This window comes from Antrostomus carolinensis, unplaced genomic scaffold, assembly GCF_000700745.2.
Source record: "Antrostomus carolinensis isolate BGI_N321 unplaced genomic scaffold, ASM70074v2 scaffold4705, whole genome shotgun sequence".
NCBI lineage: Eukaryota > Metazoa > Chordata > Aves > Caprimulgiformes > Caprimulgidae > Antrostomus > Antrostomus carolinensis.
The window spans coordinates 52,435-75,915 of record NW_010316961.1 but is presented as its reverse complement, the minus strand read 5'-3'; the positions used below and the strand labels follow the sequence as shown (position 1 = coordinate 75,915).

At 44.0% G+C, this 23,481-nt stretch overlaps 2 protein-coding genes across 2 annotated transcripts in view; both read right to left on the bottom strand.

Annotated features, from left to right (window-relative positions):
• SNORC (secondary ossification center associated regulator of chondrocyte maturation) overlaps positions 1-7,926 on the bottom strand; it is an 8,902-nt gene extending 976 nt beyond the window's left edge. Inside the window, 1 exon segment of the mRNA XM_010168399.1 lies at positions 7,854-7,926. Within this exon segment, the coding sequence (XP_010166701.1) occupies positions 7,854-7,926 (73 nt within the window).
• A 2,574-nt stretch (positions 7,927-10,500) lies between these two features.
• Positions 10,501-23,481, bottom strand: part of GIGYF2 (GRB10 interacting GYF protein 2) — a gene marked incomplete at its 5' end in the record, with an annotated part of 64,902 nt that continues 51,921 nt past the window's right edge. Inside the window, 9 exons of the mRNA XM_010168402.1 lie at positions 10,501-12,269; positions 14,435-14,582; positions 14,969-15,138; positions 16,455-16,609; positions 16,910-17,115; positions 17,243-17,446; positions 18,056-18,178; positions 18,722-18,958; positions 20,256-20,414. Coding sequence (XP_010166704.1) covers positions 12,202-12,269; positions 14,435-14,582; positions 14,969-15,138; positions 16,455-16,609; positions 16,910-17,115; positions 17,243-17,446; positions 18,056-18,178; positions 18,722-18,958; positions 20,256-20,414 — 1,470 coding nt within the window. The remainder of the gene's footprint in view (positions 12,270-14,434; positions 14,583-14,968; positions 15,139-16,454; positions 16,610-16,909; positions 17,116-17,242; positions 17,447-18,055; positions 18,179-18,721; positions 18,959-20,255; positions 20,415-23,481) is intronic.

The following is a 23,481-nucleotide window of genomic DNA, read 5'->3' as shown; positions in this document are numbered from 1 at the left end:
GCCTACACAGTGTAGGATGCTGGAGGCACTGGCCCTGCGCAGGACACTGCTCCCCCACACAGGAGCCCCAGAGCCTCAACTCCCCTCTGCCCCACCTCCAGACCGGGCTGGGGAGATGAAAGCCAGGCCGGGCTCTGTTTGATGTTACCATTCACCTCCTGTTATTTCTTCCCCCTGTGGGGATGGGGACCAAACCAGAGAGCCCTCCCTGTCTGTGTGTGGCTGAGCCCAGCGCTCCCCGTCAATGCCTGGCTTGTTCAGGTGGGCCCCGGCGGGAGCAGGAGACATTCCACAGCTCCCTGCCGAAACCGCTGGGAATGTCACACTGGGATGGGGGAAAAAAAAAGAACAGAGCAGGGGAAAAAAACCTAACGGCATCCAGCTCCAGGGCCCACCTGGAAGATGAGAAGATGAGAATTGTCTGGGCTGGGAAAAGGGTGGCAGAGGAGCAGGAGCAAACAGCCTGGGCTCCCTGGGGCAAGGCACAGAGGTATCTCCAGGCACCCCAGCTCTGGCACGGTGTCTCACAGTGTTACCAGGGACACTCCAAGACTCACCCAGCACCATCCCAGGCTCTCTCTCACCCAGAAAGAGAGGTGCCAGCAGCACATCTGGCAGCACCAGCCCCAGCTTTAAGTACCTAGAGCCCCAGCCGCCTCAGGCAGGCAGCCGGCACTTTGCGGGAGCAGAGCTCTGAGGAATCGGCACTGATGGGCATCAAAAGGACTGGGAGGGCCAACACCAAACCATTCACCTTTGTTGCCTGTACAAACCCACTGTTAGGACTTACCGCAGGGCTCATATCAAAGAGTAGCTCCCACCAACCTCAGAGCTATTCAAGGCTGCCTGCAGACTCAGGAACACAAGTTCTAGACTAGTTTTGGAAAGTCCTTTCTACAGCCATAAAAGCTGCAGGATTTTCAGCAAGACAGCTGGCAGGTTTAATTCTGGCCCAACAAGCAATGACAGGGACAAATAAGCTCCTGGTCTCAGGCCTGTGCCAGTTAAGGCAGGAGCAACACCAGCACCCTCTGGCTGGCTGACCCACCCCGGGAAGGCGCTGGGAGTAGCAGTGAACACCACCTCCTCACATGCTTGGTACGTCTGTGATTGCTGCATCAGAGGTGGCATCTCAGGTCCCTGGTATGAGCACACAAGAGTTTTGTGCTCCACAAGGGCTCCTCAGAAACACCTGAGCCCTTTGCAGGTCCCTTCCCAACCTGTCCTGCAAAGCCAACCAGCAGAACTGGAGACTCACATTCTTTCTAGTGGCTCTTCCAGAAAATGCCATTTCCAGTGGACCTCTCTACTATAAATCCTGTGGTTTGGCTACCAGAGGACAGATCAGGATGAAATATAGAATTTAGTGGACAAATGTGGTTAAAACAGCAGGGAAAGGAAGCGAGCAGAGCTGGGGCTATGCAACAGTGGCATTGGGAAGCTCTTGGTTTAGGCACAGACTGAACGTATGTAACACTTTTGAAGCCCCGGTTCCAAGCTACTTTGGCGAGTGGAGAAACTCCACACTGAAGAGCTACGCTCCAGCTACAACCTTCCTGACTCTGTCAACACCAACAGGGCCAGCACCAATACCGCAGCCGTTCCCATCTGGCAAGAGAACACCACGCTGGGAGGACGTCGTCGTAGCATTTCCCAATAATGTTTTTCTCTCCAAAGCCAAGAGCTGGGTGTACCCCTCACATCTGACCCTAGAGAAAGGCTTTAGCTCAGATGTTCTAACAGATGCAGACGCCCTCCCGAGAGGCTGTGGGACTTGGACAGACAGGGTCTTCCCAACACCCCCTTCTCAAAGGGACAAGGAGGGAGTGCAACCCCTTCCAACCGTAGCGTAAAGGCTCTTTTTCTAACCAGACCCACAGGTCCCATAAAGTCTCTCCTGTCCCTGGTGCATCTAATTCCTGAAAAAATTATTGCAGCTCTCTTTAAGCAGAGCACAGAGCTTATTTTTGATAGCCAAGTAAAGAGGAAATGGTCTAATTTGTTTATGATCTCAGTGATTTTTAAGACCTGGATAGAGTCCTGGATGGCTTCTGGATATGTATTTTGTTAATTCCCCTCATCTGATTAAAACACACCTTCAGTTCATCCTCACAGAAAGAGCAAAGTGTGCTAAACATGAGTTTTCTGTCCCAAGTTCTTGCGGTTTTACCTTAACGGCACTTCAACCAGGGGAAACACAACTCCTTTCAGTTGGGTCTAGTGCCTCACTAACAGGAATTGTCACCTCAGAAGCAGCAGCAGAATCGTGCACACGCATAAAGTGAAATACCTGTGTCTGAAACACCACCAAGAGCCAGCGCTTACTGCTGGGTCTCCTCTCTACTTCCTACATCCCGATGCTCCTAGAGCAGATGCTGAGAGTCCCGCAGCAGGCACGTGGAATGGGGGAACGCAGAATCAAAAATGGGGGGAACACAGAACCAAATGCAAGCACCATCCCCAGAGAAAGGTGCCAGCCCGCTGGTCTCTCCAGAGCAAACTGCTGCAGCAAACCAACACTTTTCTTTCCAAGACTCGCCTTTCATTTTCCCTCCTGAACTAACAGCTTGTGTCCTCACACACCTCTATTCCTGCCCATTTGAGAAGCCAAATCACCTATCCAACTAGCCAGAGGGTTTCTTTGACAACTGGAGAAGTCTCACCTGCTCCTCTCTGCAGTACCCTGACAGTGCCAGTGAGCATCAGCCATGCAGAGCAGCAGGTCTCTAACGGAGCAGCATTAAATGCCACACTCCCATTCCGGTCCTCTGATAAAAACAAGAAAGGCGAGGAGGAAGGACAGAGCTTGTGTTAGGTGTCCAAAACTAACACACACACAATTAATAAGGTCTCCCATGTCTCCAAGTGAGACATGAGGGCCTCTTCCGGTTGCCTGTTGGGTACTCTGAGTGGACAGGCTCTAAGTACCAGCGTGGGACCCGATTCAGGAGGTTCAGATCTCTGCTCTGCTGCCAACATTTTGTGTGACCACTGCAGTTCCTCTCCCTCCTGGGCTCAGTTTTGCCGTGCATGAGCAGGAGACCAGGACTCTAAATACAATCTACAAGAGAGGCAGCACCAGAGCAGCCTGGCCTGCCCACCTGCATGGTTACTCTCATCCTGACTGTGAGGAGGAGGACAATGGTCCATGTGCCTGAACAAATGCCTCCAAGTGACAGCTCCAGACCCAGCAGGAGCCCTTCACAGGGAAAGGCCAAGTTACACGGGATGTCCACAGCCTTGGGGCAGGGCATGACATTTTTTACTGTGCAAAAAACCCAAAGGCACTGCGATCTCAAATGAGGGGCTGCAATCGAGGGCTGGAAACCAAGTACCAAAAGCAAGGTAGCACATGGTTTTCCTGTTCACCCAAGAACTTTGTAGAAATAAAGGACTACCAAGAAACATGCTCAAAACACATCATCCATCACAAGACCAGATGCTTAACATCTGGGTGGGAGCCATACATTAGCTGTGCTGCAGTCTTAGGACCAGTTCTATCTCTAGGAAAACCACCTGGTGTGCTCCCCTGGTTTGTTTCCCCTGGAGCAACTCAGCAGATGGGCACATGGAGGGGCTGACACACATGGGTAACCAAACCACTGCCGAGGCTTCCTGCCTCAGTGCTGGGTGCTCTGAAGGGAGAGAGACCTTGACCCCATGGCACAGACAAGCTCTCCCCCGCATTAACCATGTCTCAGCACCGGAGCACAAACTAATGGCGAGTGTTGCTCCACCACAGACTATCACTTGGTAAAAACACAGGTTGAGAGCACTTAAAGACAAGGAATAATCTTAGTTATTGGGATTTTACTGGTCAGAGATGAAACCTGGAAAAAATGGACTAAAAATATTGCAGTGTTTTGCAACAGGCCAGGTGGAGGACGGCACCTCTTCCTTCCCATACGTTGGCACTACAAATTGCCTTATTTCAGGGCAATAGCTATACTGCACATCTTTTCCCTCTCTACAACACACCCATAGTTGTGAGCCTACAGCTCGGGCCAGGAAAAGGGAAGAAAATACCAGAGTTACTGCACTGTAAAGAAACAGTGAGAAAACTCACACCGTGAGTTTTCTGAATGATGCAGTGACCCAGCAGGACCTCAACTACGTGGCCTGTAGTGAGATCTAGAAGGGACAACACCCAAGGCAACTTGATGAAACCACTATTTCCATGCTCAGTAAGAAGGAGGTGGGGTTAGATGCCAGCAAAGTGATGTGGTAGCTGGTGCCCCAGATACTCGGTAGCTAAAAGACAAGACTGGAAGAGTCTCCACAAGTGATAGCTCTCGAGGAAGCCAATAAAATCTGGAGGATCCTTCAAGATACCACCAAACGACAAGAACCTCTCCACAGGCAGACTGCAAGACCTCAAGGCAGGCAGATGCAGCCATCTAACATTTTCATCCCTGGAGATCACTCACCAGCAACCAATACTCTTCCTCATACAAGCTGGTTTCAGCGCCTCATCGTCCTCACTCTCCACCTCCAACCCAGTAACTTTAGTCAGGAGCTGTACGAGTGTTGGTGCGGAGCAAGATTGAGTAATGGTCTACAAAGACTTGCTGTCAGTCCGGACAGACCTGCTGGAACAACCACATCTTTTTAAGAAATTTGGCTGACAAAAACCTATTTACTACTTCTCACATTCTAGTACCTGAACTTTAAAAACTTCCTAATAATCTTTTATTCTCCTGTTGAGAAAGAAGACACATGAGTTGCTACAGGAAGATGTCCCTGGACAAGGTCTTCTCCTGTATATTTTCCTTTAGCACATCTCCTGCTCTGTTTTTTTCCCCATACGCATTCTGATGTGCTACTGCAGAATAATGTACTTCTCCATTAGCTCAAAACAAGGAAATTTGTAAGTCCACATCAGAGTTTAAATCCCAAATATATACATGATTTAGAAGCCAAGGCCTTGCAAAGGCTTTTTACTAACTTCCACTTCACTTGGAGCTCTGGATCCATGGTATGAATTGAATCTAGTCTTGCTGATAGGAATAAAAATAACTCTTCACAATCCTCCTCTGTTCTAGGCCTATGTGTCACTTGGGTTTGGAAGAAGCTGAGAAAGCTGGGTGTGCAGAAAGTCCTTGAACTGGCTCCATTTCCTGTTGCACCCAGATGACGTGGACAAAGAGAGTTAAAGACTCCATCAGTTGTTTCCCCATCTTTGACAAATGGGATATAGAAAAGAGCTCAGTAACTCGGAGGAGAAATTCTCACTTTTTCCAGTCGTAGAGCCCTGACCACACCATCCAGGAAATCAGATGGGCTGGGCAAGAAGCCAGATCAAGGTACACGACCCACCAGCACCCCAGAAGTGCTCTGACTGCTACACCCTGATGGGAACCTCAGCTACCAGTGAGATCCTTCACATCTCGCTGAACTCCCAAGCACTTACCCAAGGCTTTTGAAACCAGGTAGCTCTGAGTTACCACTGTGATAAAATTAAATCTAATGAGGAAGGAAGAGTCATTTCAGATCTCAGGTCTGCACAGCCAGCATCACCTGCAGCACTGCCCAAGGCAGACCCCTGCCCACCATGGAGGGCTTTGCTACAGAAAGTATGAGGTGCTGAGACAGAAGGGCAGAGGCTGGGTGAACTCTGAGGCCAGCAACAGGCTGTCCAGCCCCAGGTAGCCACAGCGGGCGCGGGGCCAGGGCAGGGATGAAAAGAGGCCTTCATAGGGAGCACAAAGGGCAGCCTGTGATGTGCGCGCGCCAGGAGCCCGAGTGTGGAGCAGCGCAGAGCCCTGCGGTTCTGATGAATGTTAAATAAACTTGTTTACAGAAAGGCAGGGCTGCATGTGTATGCACGGAGAGCAGAGGGCTGTCTGTGTGCCCTTCCCTTCTTTGTCTGCACAAGGCAGGAAATTTCCTCTTCTAATGGGGCAAAAAGCAGAAAAAATTCCACTGTGCACTAAAAGCCCCTGTGCTGGGGGGATGGACCTCTCCACTCCTAATGCAGCAGAAAATCCTTCTGCTCCTGGGATGGCTCACCATACAGGCTGGTTCCCTCATGTCCTGCCTTGAGGTAGCAGAGAACAAACTTAGAGGCCTCAAGCCTCTAAAATGCAACAGAGAAAGCATGATGTCTCTCCTACACCCCAGGATCCGAATGCTGCATTCATCAGCACAAAGCTCTTCAAGAGCTACGGGTCTTGCTGCACCAGTGCAACTCACTCAGTAAAGGAATCAAGTGAACTTCAGGTGTTTCACAGGAGCAAAGTCACACAGGGAGGCAGTGACAGGTACAAACCACAGCTGCAACACCGAGCTGAGAGCAAGTGCACAGGAAAGCTGGCAAGGCAAGGGACATGGTGAATACACACCCAATACTGGAAGCTTAAAATAGCGTAAAGAAATCCTAGCTCAGAGAGGAAGCAGACCAAATTTTCACTGGAAATTCATCAATTTCTGCAGAGTGAAATACTGTTAATGGTTAAGAAATTACCTTACCTGGTATGGGGAAGAGCACTGCCACTGCTTCTGAGAGCATGAGCAAGCTACAATTAGAAACTGTGCTTAAGTGATTAATGTTCCACTATACAAATAACAAAGCTCAGGGTTTGCGAATGAAAACATCCACTTTTTAGTGCTCATTTCTTAGTTACTTTAAAGGTTTCCCAGCAAGGTATCCTACAAGGGGAGGATTTGTGGGGGAAATACCAGCTACAGTAATTCAGTTCTTGCACTCACAGATGTTCCAGCTAGGCACAGCGATAAACTCCCCTACTTGTATAAAAGCTCCTTTAAAAAGAAATAATTTCATCTGCTAGAAGGCTGGCCAGGATCTCCCTTCTAGGCAAGATGCTCAGAGCAAACTGGGAGGGAACTGTGATCCAGCTTTGTTCCAGGTCTTGGAAGGCAGGACGAGAATTTAGGAAAGAGTTTAGGAAAACAAGCGCGGTGCTCTTGCCTGTTGCCTTGGCCAGAGCCATCCCTTCACAGCCTCGCCTGCACATAAAGAAAGAGGCTTTGAGGGAAGCAGATTCCCATAGGAGTTTCCACCAGTATGCTCAGAGCCCATCTATGGAGCTGGTATAGAAGCCAGTTTTCCCTCATTTGTAAAACCCATCCCGGAGCAGGCAGCCTTTGAGGCTGACTGCGCCCTTGGTTCTCCTCAGCCTGCAAAGCTAAGGCTGAAATTAGTAACCACCTCCTTAAAAAGCAACACCTCGCAGAATTGGTGTCTCACACTAACCATTCCCATCACCTCGCCAATCCTGAGCTGCAGCCACGTACCTTCCCAGCGCTGCCGCCTGCCTCGGTAAACCCAGCTCTAGACAGAAACTCAAAGAGTTTAGATGCTCACCTTTAGCTTTTGACTGAGCTAAACCTCTTCACAGACACTTTCCTGTTTCTACGTATAGCAGCTGTGGTGAAGTGCTCTGCTGGAGCAGAAAGCATAGAAGGGACCAGAAAGTGGTATGCATGCCTTAGCCAGAGAAAAACGTTTGTTTTAATGTCTGTGACTTCTTCCTACCATTAGAAGCTGAACAGATAACCTGTCCCATCAGCTGCTGAGAGCTCCCCATCTACTGTCAACTGATCTGTTGACTGATCTACTGTCACTAATGCTCACAGAGGCGCTACTGCTGCCCAGCTTAGAAGTGACAAAGGATTGTCTCCATTTTCTCCAACAGAAACAGTCTCAGGATGGAGAATGTATTCTTACTCACCACCAGTTCCAAAGGTAGTTTCCATTACTCAATTATAATTCAACAAATACTTACAGATGCTTTTAGGGGAGGTAGAGGAGGTATGTGAGGTGATGAGAGAGAGGCAGGTTAGTCAAAGATCTCCCACACCTTTGGGCTTTAAATGCAAGAAAAGCTCCTTACCTGCAAGCACAGCAGGGACCAGGATGCTGCACAGTGTTAGCAGGACCAGGCAAAGGACTCTGTGGTAGGGCATGGCTTCCCTCAGGAAAAGCGTCGGCAGGAATTCTTAAAACTCTTCAAAGTACAAAACAACTTGGAAATGTCACTGATATAATAAAAACTTTGTCCAGTCAGGTAAAATAAAATAAAAATATCCTTCACAACAGCAAGTGGATAGAGAGAGTGCAAAGCCCAGCAAAGACTCACTCTCTCTGACTCCTAGAGCACACCTCCTCCTGAAGGCAGCTCCACCCTCTAAAATTTGTGCCTAAAACCCCATAGGCAGCCGAGCCATTAGGCATCCGTCACCCTGCCAGGCCAGCGCACACACAAGCAGTTGTTGGCGAGCCCTTCCCAGAGGACACGGGGATGCTCCTGGAATGCCGTCCCTCTGGCTGGCCATCCCATGGCACGGAAATAACACAGGAGCCACTGGGGCGGCTAACCCAGAAACCAAGCAGGCTGCTCAAGGGCTTTGCTCTCCCCTTGGTGTGCAGGGCAGTGGTGGTCTTCCCAGGGCAGACACAGTAAAGAACAAGGGCCTCAATCTTTGAGGTTACCATGCTCTGAAACAGGGCCAGAGCGGCTTGGTGGCATCCTTGTTTGCTGGGTGTAAAACTTACAGAGGCGAACTGGGTGCTCTGTGTGGTCTCCTTGGGCAGAACTACCCATTAAAATGCAGTAAGTCTTCCAAGAGAGTCGCCTTTGCCAGGCAAGGGCAACACCCTCCTCGGATCCGAATTGCACAGACGCTACCTCTTCCTGCAACCCTCTGCCAGTCTGTCCCTCCCCTCCAAGTGGGCTCGTCAAAAGCTCACAGCAGAGAAAACTGAGGTTTCGTTCAAATCACGTTGGCACTGATAGAGACCTGGGAAAGGATGAAGCGTAGAAAAAGGGGAATGCTCCAGCTTATTGTCAGAGGACAGAAGAATTTCATTAGGGTTTTTTTCCCCCCTTTTTTTTTAAGTTAACATAAGGATTCAATACTTCATGGTTTCCATTCAGAAAAAAAATGCTGTAATGAAGTACATAAAAATCCCCAATGTCAGTTCTTTATGCTCTGAAAATACGACACAAGTAGTTGTGTCTTAAATTTCAGATTCAGATTTTCTTGGTAAAGATCTCTTTGCTTTTTGGCTTTCTCCAACAGGCAGCCAGACACAGTTCAGGTGTCCTTTTAAATCATTTGGCTTGGTGCAGTTCTTTGCAAAAGCACCGGGCTGCGAGGGAGAGAAGGAAAAACAAAGAGAACTGAGCACTGTCACTGCAGCGAAATGAGAAGTTAGGAAGTAACCTGGTGAAACATGCTTGAAAGAAACCTCAGACACCTCTAGCATCCAATTCAACATCATCTTTCAAATACCCATCAAAGCCCCATTAGCTTTCCAGGTTCATGTTCTGTCTGAAAAGGTGCTGGAAATGCATAAATACATATCTGGCAACAGACACAAAGCTGTAGCTCCTATTTTTCCCATCCCTACTGATTCAAGTGACCTTTGCTACAGAAACATGTCTTCTGTTTGTCACAGAAGGTGACAGGGCAGTCACTCGAGCACACAACCTGAACATGCCAGCATCTTACCTTCGTCCTAAATTTAGAAGACAGAATACTAAAATATTAAGAGCAAGATCTTCCCCATTGATCCATTATCTACTAACTCTCGGAAGCTGAGCAAGGTCCTCAGGGTTTGACAAATTATGGCACATTTTCCCTGCCTGCATTTCTGCATTTACATTCAGCGATCGGTGAATTGTTCCTTTCCTGCTCCCTGAAATTAACGGGCTTTTGCTTATTTGTTACACAATACAGAGTAATCCAAAAGTAACCTGTAGATATTAGATCATACCACTAAAAAACAGAAAGTAGTTATGAAACAGACACCTTATACACTAAAAACCGAAGATCCTAAAACAAAGTCAAATTATCAGCTTAAACACGTGCTGTTCTCTCCAAGACAGCAGCTAAACATAATGCAAAGCTACTGTACAAGTTAGTATCCTGACTTCATATTCCTTGTGGTCATGTGAACAGTAGAAGGACATTTGTCATTAACTTTTACTGGGATTTTCCACACAAAACCAAGCAGCAAGTAGGGAAAAAAAAAGGAAAATAAGATTTTTGTCTAAAAAGGGAAGCCTACAAGGTGTCCATGTGGACTATATGCTGAGTGGAGAAATAAAACCTCTCATTTAGGGAAGGGAATTGGAGTGGGTGGGGTGGTTACCAACTGGCAAAAAAAGGTTCCATGGCCAAGAGTTTGGATTAACAGAAACCCAGACATGCCTTGGTCTCTCCTGCATAAACAACACGAGCGTGAATGCACATGTTTCTGTGCAGATCCAGGAGGGGGGGGATTAAAGCTTTCTTGTCAGAATTTTCCAATCTCAACTTCGTGGTGTTTATTTGAACTCTAAAATTATCAAGTATAAAAAACCCACCAGTATTCCTCACCAGGGCAGAAATAAAGCAGCAGTTGTTGTTCCACATCCTGTGTATTTGCTTGTTGTTTCATGACGAAAACTGATGAGATTTGAGTTTTGCGTCAGTTTTAGCACCAGGAATTATCTCAAAACTCAGCTTCAACAAAAGCAAGCAGAAAGTTTTCTCTCAGATATAATACAACCAGGTTTTATTTAAGTTCTCTCTTTCCCCCCCCAACACTGGCAAAAGTTCAGAGGGAGTTTAAAGTTTTGTAAACATTTTAACTACCCCTCTTCCCCCTTTTATGAATTTACAAAGCAAAGGAGACAGGGAGACCAGATTTGCAACAGTTCCAAGTCTCTCCATGCTATTGGATCCAAAAACTATATACAAGTCTGCAGCAGTCTCTGTATAGTTACTGTACATGTTTGGGGGCAGGGGGAAGAGAGAGGAGGAGGAGGAGGAAGAGGGGAAGGTGACCCCAAAAAATGAATAAACCAAACGAAATAAAATCCAAAACCAAACTGCTCTTGAGCAACTCGAACTGTTTTCTTTAGGCAGTGATGACAGAAAGACAGACACCTTTACACAACTCCACCAAAACTGTAGCGCATCTCCCTTGGCAGGTTATAACCCTCTGGGAATGGAGATGGGACCAGGGGGTTGAAACTAAGTGCATTTGGCAGGTTTTTTTTCTTTCTTTTGTGGTGTGCACACGCGGGTGTGTAGAGAAGGGAAGGTGGTGTTAATCTCGCGGTGAGAGAGGAAGGTTACGATTCCATAAATACATAAACATTATGGATCCCAGTGCAGGTGTGTGAAGTTGTTTAAGGTGTAGAAGATAAGCAGGGCCGTCATTGCACATAGCTTCGCCCTCCACAGTCTCTCTTCTTGACAAAAGGGCATCTCTGCTCGTTAACCTAAGCACTGCTTGAAATGACAACTAGCTAAGACTGCTGGGGTATATATCTGAAAGCTGGTGTTCACCCTCACCAGAGACTAAAGATCCACACGGGAAAGATCCTACTGTCTCTTAAACGAGACAAATTTGCAGGAAAAGAGCTCAAAAGAAACTGGTCCTAACCCTCCAAAGGTAGCATTTAAGGGATAAATTCAACCTGAAAGAAGAGATGCCACCCTGCCTTTTTTCCCCCGGAGCAGAAGTCCCTATTTGTCCAGGAAGGCTGGCGTATGCCAATGGGGAACTCCCATCAGCTTCAGCATCACCACCTAATGAAGACAGACTCGAGCTTTCCCTCCAAAAACAACGTGCTGAGAAGGACTGGCAGAGGGTGTGCAACTTCAAACCAACCCAAGCTAAACTGTGCCCGCCACCACCCCTCTCCTGCTGTTGCCAGTTCTAAGGTTAGCTTATGAATGCAACTCCTGGCTTGGGAGAGCACCTTGTGCCCTGATGGAGCGCGGAAGTCAGTATCTGTGTGGCATTTTGGTTTTGACCAACATCTGTTAACCACAAACTCTCTCTCTCTCTGTCTCCATGACTGCACGTGTTGGATGTGGTAAGAGTAACCAGGAGAGGGAAGCAATGGTTTGCAGAATCCCAATTGATTTTTTTTTTCCAGGTATGTCAGCAGAAGAAATCACAGCACAGTGAAAGCTTGCTGCCCAAATCAGCCTTGTTGTGAACGGATCTCCCACCCTCCCAGGACTCTGAACAAAGTCCACTCGACTCTAGGTTGACAGTAGGAACAACGCCTGTGCAGTCCTGGGCAGAAAGGGTTTGCTGGGGCTAGAGGAAGCAGCCTGAGATGATTGATTCTGTGATTCACTGCGAGGCGAAGAAGAATGCATGGTGGAGAGTACTGTGTCCAAAACGGAGAATCCATGGTTAACAGATGCAGAAAAAGCCAGTTGATTTGCACATGCTCAGTAGTCTTCCAAAGTCTCTATCTCTCCCATATTGAGCCGCTCTGATGACGCATTCACTGAAAATCCTGTAAACCAGCAAAGATTTGTGTTAGAAATCTGGACGTGGTCTATTGTATTGGATGTAATACATCTGTTACATGCAGTAGCATGTGTAAGATTCAGTGCGTAACACTTATCAAATAAAAACTCAGGAGGAAATTCAGTAAGGCTAGAGATATAATTACCCAAACTGCTTGGCTTTTTCCTTAATAAAACCAAGAGAATCAATTGTATATTTAGGCAAGTATCACTTGGCCTTTAAAAACAGATCAGCAGAAGACTGGTTTCAGCTTTCATTTAGAAAATGTAATCTGCAGAGCTAGTATGTCATCTAGGCACAGTGGCAACGTGGCACAGCAATGTCTTGGAAGGAAGCATCTTTGAGTCAACTGGTACTTGGAAGTGCCTGTTGACACTGTACTTACGTGGTCCAAGAGGTGGAAATATGCATTTTGGAAACTGAGAACCCAAGTATGGAATCATGCTCAACACTTGAGGGGGTGTGAGCAATTCTACCCTTTACTTTATAGTCTAAATACATGTACCTATGAAATCTAGTTGCAATGCCATGTATTTCCATGCAGTTTTTGCAATCTTATATCTTAGGAGTACAACACGAAAACATACAAAAATACAGAGGGCTACACAGATGGCTCAAGATGCACCTGAACTTCTACCCAACATTTTAACTGTACGTGCTGAAGACCTGATGCACATGAGAAAAGTGAGAGAAAAAGCAAAAACATTTTCTACAAGGAAAAAAAAATCCAACTATCATATGCTACTTTCCTACTGAAATCCATTTTTTACAATTGTACCAACCTCCTATGGAGGATGAGAAAAAGGAGAGGTTTCCTGTGCAAGACTCCTAAACACAAACCTGACTTTTCATCATCTTGAGACTGCTACGTAGGCTTGCTCTGTGCTAGAAAACAAACTGCTGTTCACAGCCATTATCGTCAACAGATAAAAAGTGCTCTGTTCAGTAGGTTTAAGAAAACTGATCTGGCTCCCTCTCGTGGCACTATTTTACCTAAAACGTTCTGGAATTACTTTGTAATAGCATGCTCTGATTTTTAAGAAGCTGCATGTCCTGGTTTTCTTACAGTAGCATCTTCTTAATTGTATTTAGTAATTTCTTCTTCACTTCACATTATCAGGTTTTTACACTATTCAACTGAACACCCAGGTCAGGCCCACTGAATTGGTTTCTAGGGGTGGCGTAAGTCAGGTTTGCATGGAAAAGTTCAGGATATTTCAATGCAGAAATCATGGATTTAATTGAAGAGTATTGATTTTGTTGAGAACAAAAAGGGAAGATAAAAAACAAAGGCAGGGCTCTGTTAGAGCCTTAAAAAAAGCAGTGATTTCCAGGTGATTAACACCAAGCTGCTTTATAGGAATATGAGCTAAGTAGCACCAGCACAACAAATAATGGCCCAGCACGGTGCCCTGGTTTCTTTTTTATCACACACAGCACAAATGCAGACATATTTATTCTAGAAGGATACTACAGCATGCATTACATCCCACAATGCTCACTACTCAGGTCCTTACATGATGCCCTTGTATCTTAAAGGCCACTTTAAAGAAACCTTTTCATCAGTGCTATAGAGGCTGGTTAACTACCATCCTCATGGAAAAATTAAGATAGAGAAAATGAGGGGAAAAAAAGAGAGACTACTAATGATGTCATCATCTCCACTGCCTTCAACTTGTGACCACTTTTTTTCTTTTTTTTTTATAAGATCTTTGCCATCTTTTCTGACTAGGGTGGTTATATCATATAAAAAGGTAGGAAGGAATAAAGGCAAGCTTCAAGAAGCTGTTCCTGATAAAGAGAAAACATGCTTTTCTTGAAAGAATGAATTCGAATTAATTCAATAAAATAGGCATAGGTCAGCTCAAAAGAGGAAAGACAGTTTAACTGACATTCCCTGAACTACTTAAAGGTTTCCAGGTAATAACTAAGGGATTAAAGAGACCTTTTCATGGGGTAGAAGTTTTCCATGAAACTGATACAGAATTTTTTAAATCGTTAAATAATAATACTGAAACAAATTCTAAAAACACTTCAAAAACTACCTTTTCTGTTCAAATTCAATATTCCCATTTAAGCTTAACACGAATTCTAACACTTCAGAAGACGTTTCCCAAATGAAACATTAATTTCTAAAAATTAAAAACTGACCTAACAAGCTGGGATCTGCACGAACCATCTTCTGTTTCTTCTTTTTCTTCCCACTCTGCACAGCCTCAAAATTGGATTGCTGGTTGTTGCTCTGATTGGTCTGAAAGACCGAATGTAGCGAACTGTGGTTCATCCCCCACACTGAATCCTAGAAAACAAAGCAAGTACAAGATTATAAAGTGCAGTTAAGTTTGGTTTATTTATATTGAAACCGTTCAGAGAGCCCAAAGCACTTTCTACATCATGTGTGGCAGCACTAGCCACTGATGCATCTATCCAATACATCTTCCTTATCCTTCAAAAGCACATCCTGGATCTGCACACTAAGACACTATTTCATCTTCAGTCAGACTCAACTGTTAGTTATAAAGGAAACCTGATTCAGCAGTAAATATTTGAAGTCTGCTTTATTCTCTGCATGTCACATGACCTGTACAATCTTGCTCATCCTCCTATCAATCCAGCAGAAATGCACTCTTCAGACTCAAATACAGTCTCTACACACTCCTAAGGACTGTAGTGAGCAAGATTTACCTGTTGCTGCTGCTGTTGCCGCTGCTGACTGGCTTTCTGTTTGGCACGGCGCTCAAGAAACTGCTTGGCAAACTCCTTGGCTTCAGGAGTATCTCCAAGATAGGCTCTGATGTAATCATGGACCTCATAGGGAGACTCCACTTCCTTCAGGAAAGAAACAAATGTGGGAACTGCAAGAAGAAGGCAGACCATGAGGGAATGCGTTGATGTGTGAACATGTGCATGCAATAAACACAAACTTTAGATTTCTATTTCAATTATTTGCTAATCCAGTAGCAACTGCAAACAGCTTGCCCTTGCAAGCAAAGCCCTAAGATGTAATGCTTCATCTATTCTACAGTCAAGGCAAGGATAAGAAAGCTAGCTAATATGATAAGAAGGAAAGATAAACTGACAATCCTAAGGGCATGTTAGCCCATCAGCTTTAGCCACTGCCAGCTTTAAAGTTCAAATTTAATGCCAGGCCCAAATGGAAGATACTCTTCTCAGAGCTGTCATCAGTACAGTCTCGTTTTGGCTGAAGCACAAGAGATCACACTCCACAGTGGCTGACCTGACCTGCAAGCACCTCAAGTTCAAGAGCTAGCTCCCTTGCAAGCCTTCTTTACCATCTTTTTTTCTTTAGAATACTTTTGTTGCACTGACTTTTTTTTAACGAAGCAAATCACAAGCCAGGAAGTCATCAGGACAACAAGCTGCCACTTGTGGCAGTAAGTACCCTTGGAAGCACGGAAGCTCGCTGTGGATGCATGACCCATGATGGCACTGCAGGGCCACAGCCATGCCTCAGACACCAGATGCAGCTAGCTGGTGTACCACAGACAAGCCCAACAAGTTACTTCTAACAAGGCTCCTTTCTAAGAGGAGGGAAGCTGGGGCACTGCAGCTGTGCGAGGTTCCTGTCCTGGCTCTTGGGGCAGCACTGGTTCCCCACTCGGGTTCAAGGGTCCCACAGAACCACAGGTTTGTGGCGTGCAGATGCTGGGGCACAGGGACTGGCGCAGGTCCACACTGGAGGCAGTTGGATGGCTGCAGCACTTTGGTATAAAGTATCCATTTGTGATCTCAGCCTGGGCACTCCTCTACCTGCCCTCCAGCACAATTAGTAAAAAACACAAGGAGTTTCACACCAAAAAATGCTTTGCACAAGAGTACATGATAATTTGGCTGCACTTAAAAGTGAACTGATCTTCATCCATCTGCCTGATAATGCTTCTATGACCACCAAAATTCCTCAGCAGAGGTCTGGATGGCAGACTTTAAAACTGTTTCCAGTCCTTACTGATCTGCTATAGTTAGCCCAACAAACGCCACGGAGAAGATGATGCAGCCAGTTCTTCAGACCACTATTTAATTATGCCATTTTGCTGACTGCATTAAAAACATTACTTTGATGTTGTTACCTTCCCTCTGAACTATCTGGTCAGGAAACAAACTGGATATTGTTTATAGCAGTGGATCATTTACATTCCTCCCCACCTCTTACCATCTAGGTTGTTGGCTGTGTTGAGTGCATGAAGCATCTGTTCACACCACTGAGTGAATCCATCCTGGGCTTTATTAACCCCCTGGAACAATTTCAACAGCTTTTCCTCTTCTTCCACTTTCTTGTTTTGTCTACTTGTAATACCTACAGATTTACTGAAATAAAGAAAACACATATAATAAATTATGTTATCAGACTTACCAGCAGTACAGTACACATTACAGAGTTACAACACTCGCTAGTTTACAAGATGCAAACATTGTTTAAGAACCAACTAATTTTCCAAGCAGATGACAAAATAAATTGTGAATGGTCACCTATTAGCTATTTTTGTTGTCAAAACAGATCCTGAGTGACACAGAAAAAAGGAAAACACATGAAGATGTTATAACTGTTAAGTGATCATCTCAGGAGTAGTAGCCTTTCTTTGCAAAAGCTCCTTCCCCAGTTCCTACCTGAGGCTGGCATTGCTTTTGTTTTTATTGGTCGAGTTACGAGGTCCCACTTCCTTCACTGCATCATCCCAGAAACCCATGTTTGAGTTTTTGGTATCAGCATTACTCCAGATGCTACTGACTAGGTCAGATGCCCACTGGTTGCTGGGATTAGTGTTTAGGGAGCCCCACACTGAATTCCCAATGCTGGTGTGCAGGTTAGAGTGCTGTTGAAACACAACAAAGAGATTCTGGTTATTAACACCAGACCTGGCAGAACAGTAATGAACAGACACAGAGAACTGTCATGTAGTGTTTCCCTCCACTTAGTGGTTAGGTAAATACTGTACGTACTGTAGTATTTCTGACTCTGTTCGGCTGCTGGTGCTGCTGTTGCTGCTGTTTCTGCATCTGCCTTGCCTCCTCCTGCTGTATCTCCAGCAGGGACTTGGTGGTGCCTGTTGGTTTGGTGACGTTACCCCAGCCCGACAATTTTTGCTGCTGTTGCTGCTGCTGTTGCTGAAGGGCCTTCATTAGTTCACGCTGCTGACGCCTTTGCTGTTGCATGCAAGACAAAAGTGCTCGTCCATACTTTCAGAAGATCATTACTATTTAAAAGTCTAGCTGGGCGACTGTTTTTAAACTGATTTAACTCTCTTCTGAAGGAGTCTGGCTAGCCTCTAACTTTTTTGAACCATTACAGTTCCTCCAAAAAGGGAGACACTAAATAACCAGTAAATACAAATTGTTTATTGGTCTAGGACAGAATAAACTTGTCAAATTATGACGGCAGCCAGCTAAGCATTTGGGGTCTTGGAAAAAACCTTCTCTCCTACCATGACCTGGGGTCCCCTCAGCATGCCCTGGTCTTGTACATTTCTGTAAACATACTAAAAACTTCATATTGTTTTGTGAACATGATATACTCCTAGGGTTAAAGGGGTACAGTTTTCTCTCCTTTCAGATACTTATATTAAGAAGCTATAAAAACTTTCAAACAAGTACTTACTGAACCTATGCCCGAAAGATAGGATTTTACCCAAGTTACACTATTTCAAAAAACATTTCCCATCCTCACCACTCCTTCTAATAACTTCATTGACAATTAAACAGTCACATAGTTGAGTCCACTCTAACAAGTTACACTCTGTTACTGTTAGTATTTACCTCTTCTCGAAGCTGCCGTTCTCGTTCTTCTTCTAACTTTTGGATTTCTGCCAATGACAGTGTGGTCTGGGACTGACAAGCTCCTGAATTCGATTGCTGACCCCATGTTGAAGATGAAGGGAGCTGGGCCAAAAACCACATCATTAGGAATTACAAAACATTTTAGAGAATATTGCTGAGGTATAATCATGAAAGGCCACCTTTAAAGTTTAACAGAACACTGGAAAGTATAAAATGGTATAAGTAAGTATGAAAAAGTACGAAGTATAAACTCTATGTTCCTCTGAATTCCCCTCTGATGTACCACAGTGTATCAAGAACAATGTAACACATCACTGTCTGAAAAACAGCAATCAATTTTGATTTCAAAGACTTTAGAACTCCAAGCTCTACAAACTTTGCTCTTGCCCTTGCTCATAACATCTGTACTCATCTGCGAATCCCTTTCCAGTATGCTTCTATCAACTGAACCTTTTGTTTTCTTATTTTGTAACTTATCCTCTTGTTTCTCCCATGACTTTCAGTCATCTATTTACTCTCTTCCCTCTCCAGACAGTTCATCCACCATGGCTCTGTTTAAGCTAGTCAAGACAATCCTGAATCCAGCTGTGGTTTTACTGACTACACTGACCTGAAGGAGGAAGTTACACTGTAGAAACACATTACCTTCATTTGTGCAAGTTGCTGCTGTTGCTGCTGTTGCTGCAGCCGTCGTAAAGCCTCCTGCTGCTGCTGCCTCTGTCTCATTATTTCTTTCTGGCGCTGGAGTTCCAGCTCCTTGCGCTTTCGTTCTTCTTCTTCAAGCCGCTGTCTAGCTGCCTCTTCTTCCATGCGTAGCCGACTTTCTTCAAGTCGCCGTTGAGCTTCCTCCTCTTCACGTGCCCACTTAGCAGCCTCCTCTTCCTTCCCAGGACATAAAGAGGAGTAAAGTCGAAGTAGACTTAGAAAAATCGAAATTACTCTTACTCCATGGTATTGACATTCTGACAGAATAGAGGCAGGCCTTTATATCTATGTGTGCTGTTTAGGTTGTTGATTTACTTTTCCACTTCTCAGGCAAAAAAGCCCAATAACATGGTCTCTATCCACCTAAACATACAAGTTTCCCACTGCTCCACCAAGGAACTTCAAAGAAAATGACATCTTGGAACTAGATGATCTTTAAGGTCCCTTCCAACCTACATAATTCTATGATCTCCCTAGTTCAGACTAGCTTATTTCATACCACTTTCCTTACAGGAGTTAGGCACCTTTGAGTGTGAGCTTCTATCTGCTTCTACAACTTACAGTCAAATACTGCTACACTTTCAATGGCATAAAACTTGACATGAATAAAGAGGGAAGAGGTTTTGACATGAAAGGATAAAACAGGTGACAGACAGTGATGTTTACTGTTGTTATTCAACATTAGAGTTGCAAAGTAAAAGATGCTAACAGAGATGATTGCATGGTGGGACAGAAATGATTAATGTCTAAGAGAGGGTCCTGAAAAAGGATTTTTAAATAATAACTGGCAATTCTGAAATGGATGTGGAAGTTAATGTGAAGCCCAACATGTTTCAAGATTAGTTTGGTTTAGGGACTGTGACAGTATCAAGTAGGGGGCTGAAGCTCAGGTTCCCCAATACGGACTTCTAAAGCTCACCCCAAGGGGGAAAACAAAACAAACTAAAAAAAAAAAACAACAAAAACAACTAACACCACCACTGTTAACAGTAAGACAAGAAAAGGGAAGAAAAAAGCTGAAACTTTGATAGTGGGTACTTGTGGCATAGAATAGAAAGACTGGCAAAAACGGATCATCTCATCATATTAAAGATAACAATTATACAGTAAAGGCTCAGAGAATGACAATTCAGAAGAAAAAAAAAAAAACATTATTCTGGTACTGTACTCTGCCTTTCTTTTGAAGAAAAGAGTAAAAATACCATGCTGCAAAGCCATTCTTAAGGCTCAAACATGAAGGAAAACACTCGTTCAACACAAATCTATTTTCCAAAGGGCAGATCAGATTCTGATTATTTTGTCTGAAATTGGGATACAGGTAAACAACCTATTTTTCATTCACTTGGTACTGTCTACAAGCTTTGATTTCCTCCACTAAAACTGATGGTCTCAGGCATGGATGCAAGTTTCAAAGCTTGTTTGTTCTGGCAGCCTCCATAACTCAAAATAATAGGTGTCTCTTGCTATTTTTCACCTGTTTACGAATTAACTCCTCTCGCTGCCGTCTTTCCTCCTCTTCTCTTCTTCTCTCTTCCAATCTTCTAAGTGCTTCCTCCTGTTGTTGCCGCTCCTCTTCCTCCCGCTGCCGCCTTAGTGCAATTTCCTGCTCTCTTTGTCGCCTCAGGGCTTCCTCCTGGAGTTGGGAACAAAGCGTCAATGTATAAATGCCATTTTATTGATGAACTGCATCAGAGCACAGACTACAACATGATCTGGCCAGATAAATGGCCTCAAGAAAAGATGCTTAGCTCCAGGCTAAGCACTACCAAAACAGCTATATTAAAACACTACAGACCCATATGTTAACAAGTTTTATGATGCAATGTGCATCTCATACATAAATGATTTATTGTAATGAAAAAAGAAACACATTAAATCATTGTCTACCTTTGTTTTTAAAAAGAATGGTGTTGAGAATGAAAACAAAGGCTGACGCTCCTCTTTCCTATATATCTATATATGTATTTTAATGTAGGAGTATCATTAATTATTTTTTTTCCCCCCTCTCTCTGAGTGTCAGGTATAAGTTGGAAACTTTTTCTACTTATAGGAGTTTCTAAACACTGACTACTCAAGTGCACTACAAAACTCAAGCCACATCTCCAGACACCAGAAATAAGCAGAAGCAGCCCAGTGCACTTAAGGACACTGTAACCTTTGGAAGTCTCAGAGATGTGGAACTCCATTAAAGGGCTTTTGACTGGGCTATTCCTATACTATTTAAATAGTATGGGCAACAAAAGGTCTCTTGAGGGCTTCCATTCTCACCTATCCCTAAATTATTTAAATGCCTTCCAATAAATTGTGTTTTGCTATCCAAGTAGCAAAATTATTTACTTAACTCAAAAATAAAGCATCAGCACCCTTTGCTACTGCTCTGAAGATCAACATAACAGAAGTTTTTCCATTCCTCTACTTGCTTTTTGGAGGAACAGGGCACAACCAGCCTTTGGCTGGCTTCCAGCATATTGTCAAACAAGAGTGCATCTGCAGCTTTTCACCTGGTTCTGACTTCCCCTTGCATAAAATAGCTTTGGTTTCTGCTGCCTTTTCTGATCACTGAAGTCCAGCAACTGTGTTAAGGCCACCTGCTTTTCACCCTTTCTATTCTTCTCTCCACTTTCTGACTTATCCTACCAGCTCAACCTAAATATCCTACTTTTTGGAAAAGAACTTTAAGCTTTCATTTCTTTTTGGATGATCAGTACTGTGCATGTGTACTCTTAACAGGTTTTTGTTATTATTATATCACAGAATAAAGGGAGACTAATTGTGTAGCATGAATACCAATTTTGAACTCTGGTAAATCTAAGACCCTCCTCCTAAATCTGATACCAAACCTTTATATACACACAGCATAGATTAGCTGAAATGCAGTTCACTGAGCAACTGCAGTTGTTTCTCTCTGACAGTGGCTAGCTTCAGATGTCTACAATATAACTCTCTAGCAGACAAAACATTTTTATAAGCAATCCTATGGTACTGAAGAGCTGCTGGCTGCAAGTCAAGAACTCATTCATATTCCTGTATATCACTTAAGTGGTTTAGTGCTAAATGTAAGTGCTGTGAGTGTAAGTTTTTCTTCCACTAGCTGGACATAAAACAGTAGCCTGTGAATAATTTTCTCTTTAATCAAGTCCCAGATTTGTCATATTCACAAAAGTGTCAAGCACAACACACAATATATAGATCATTTTTTAACTTGGGTCTGTAAGTGAATTAACTGGGCACATGCAGTCAAGTCACAATAATCTACTGTCCCCAATGCAAGTGCTAAAAGATTTCTGCTTGTTTCTTTTGCTGAAAAGTCTACTGAGGAGGCTGGAGGTGTGCCAGTCTGTTTGGTTTGACTAGAGACCACACACCAGGATCTCAGCTCAGGACACCCAGCTGCCAACCAGGCCAGGAGGATGTTTGGCACTAGTCATTGATGTAACACATGGTACCTGAGAGAGATGAACAAAATCACCAAGTCCTCTTTTACAATAGCAGTTCACTGACATCTCTGCCCTACTTCCCTTTTGGGAAATTCAGCTGGAATTGTCTTTAATAAAGCTGCAGGGATCTCCTCCTTGCTCAGGCATGCCAGGAGAGAGACTAATGAATGACAGCAATTTTAAAAAAAAGACTTCTCTCCCCCAGAGAACTGAAGATCAACAGCATTGTACCAACATGAGGAAAAAAATCTGCAAGACTATGAAATGCTGGGAACCATGTGGCTGATGCAATTCTTTTTTCCTACTCTTCACAGATATAGAAAAGGTTGTCTTAATATTTACTTCTGTATTATCTTATTATTCAATGGTTTTGTTTGAGCATGTGACCAAAAACATTCAAAGCTCTCCAGCTTTCTGCCAATGACTTGTATGGGAATCAGACTCATTCCTTTGGCTCTTACTCCCATACTCATGGATTCCAGCGCCAAGAGAATCCTAATGTTCTTTAGCATCTTTTCTAATAATTGTTTTCAAGCACAGGTCTTGCTGGACAGACAATTTATTTCAGATCTTTTAAAATATCTGTAATATTGCAGAAAATCCTTAAGTAGAAAGCCTCATTTCAGTAGACTCTGGATTCTTAAATAAAATATTATAGACCTTTTTGCAGTTAGTAACACCTGCAATTCTGCTTGTCTATGTTAAAAGGGTTTACAAAACTTCTAGCTTTGTGGATCTCATCTTTGAACAAGGTGCTTTAAATGGAGCACTAAATATATAATCCAGAGAAAACAATTATTAGCTAATGATAAACCTCAAATTTTGTTGCTGAAAGCAATCCATCATTACAAAATAGAAGATATCAGACCACAAACAAAAGAAAATACAGGAGCTATACAAGCTGGGCATTATTGTTTGCAATTCTACAGTACAAGTAATTGATGAAAACTATGAACAGAACTGGATTCAACATTTGGTATAACATTTCATCCTCAAGAATTGAATTTCTATTATTTTTTTTTTTATTTAGAATTCACCATCAACAGCATATTTACTAACCTTATATACTAGTCTTTTATGCAGTATTACATCAAAAGCCTTCCTGAAGTCCAGGCAGATTAAGTCTACTGCTTCACCCCTCTCAGCTCTCACTGTCATCTCCTCAAAAGAAGTTAATCAAATTTGTTAAGCATCATCTCCTCTGTATAAATCCATGCTAATAAATCAGTTCATCCCTGATTCTACAATGCCTTCCAGTACAGA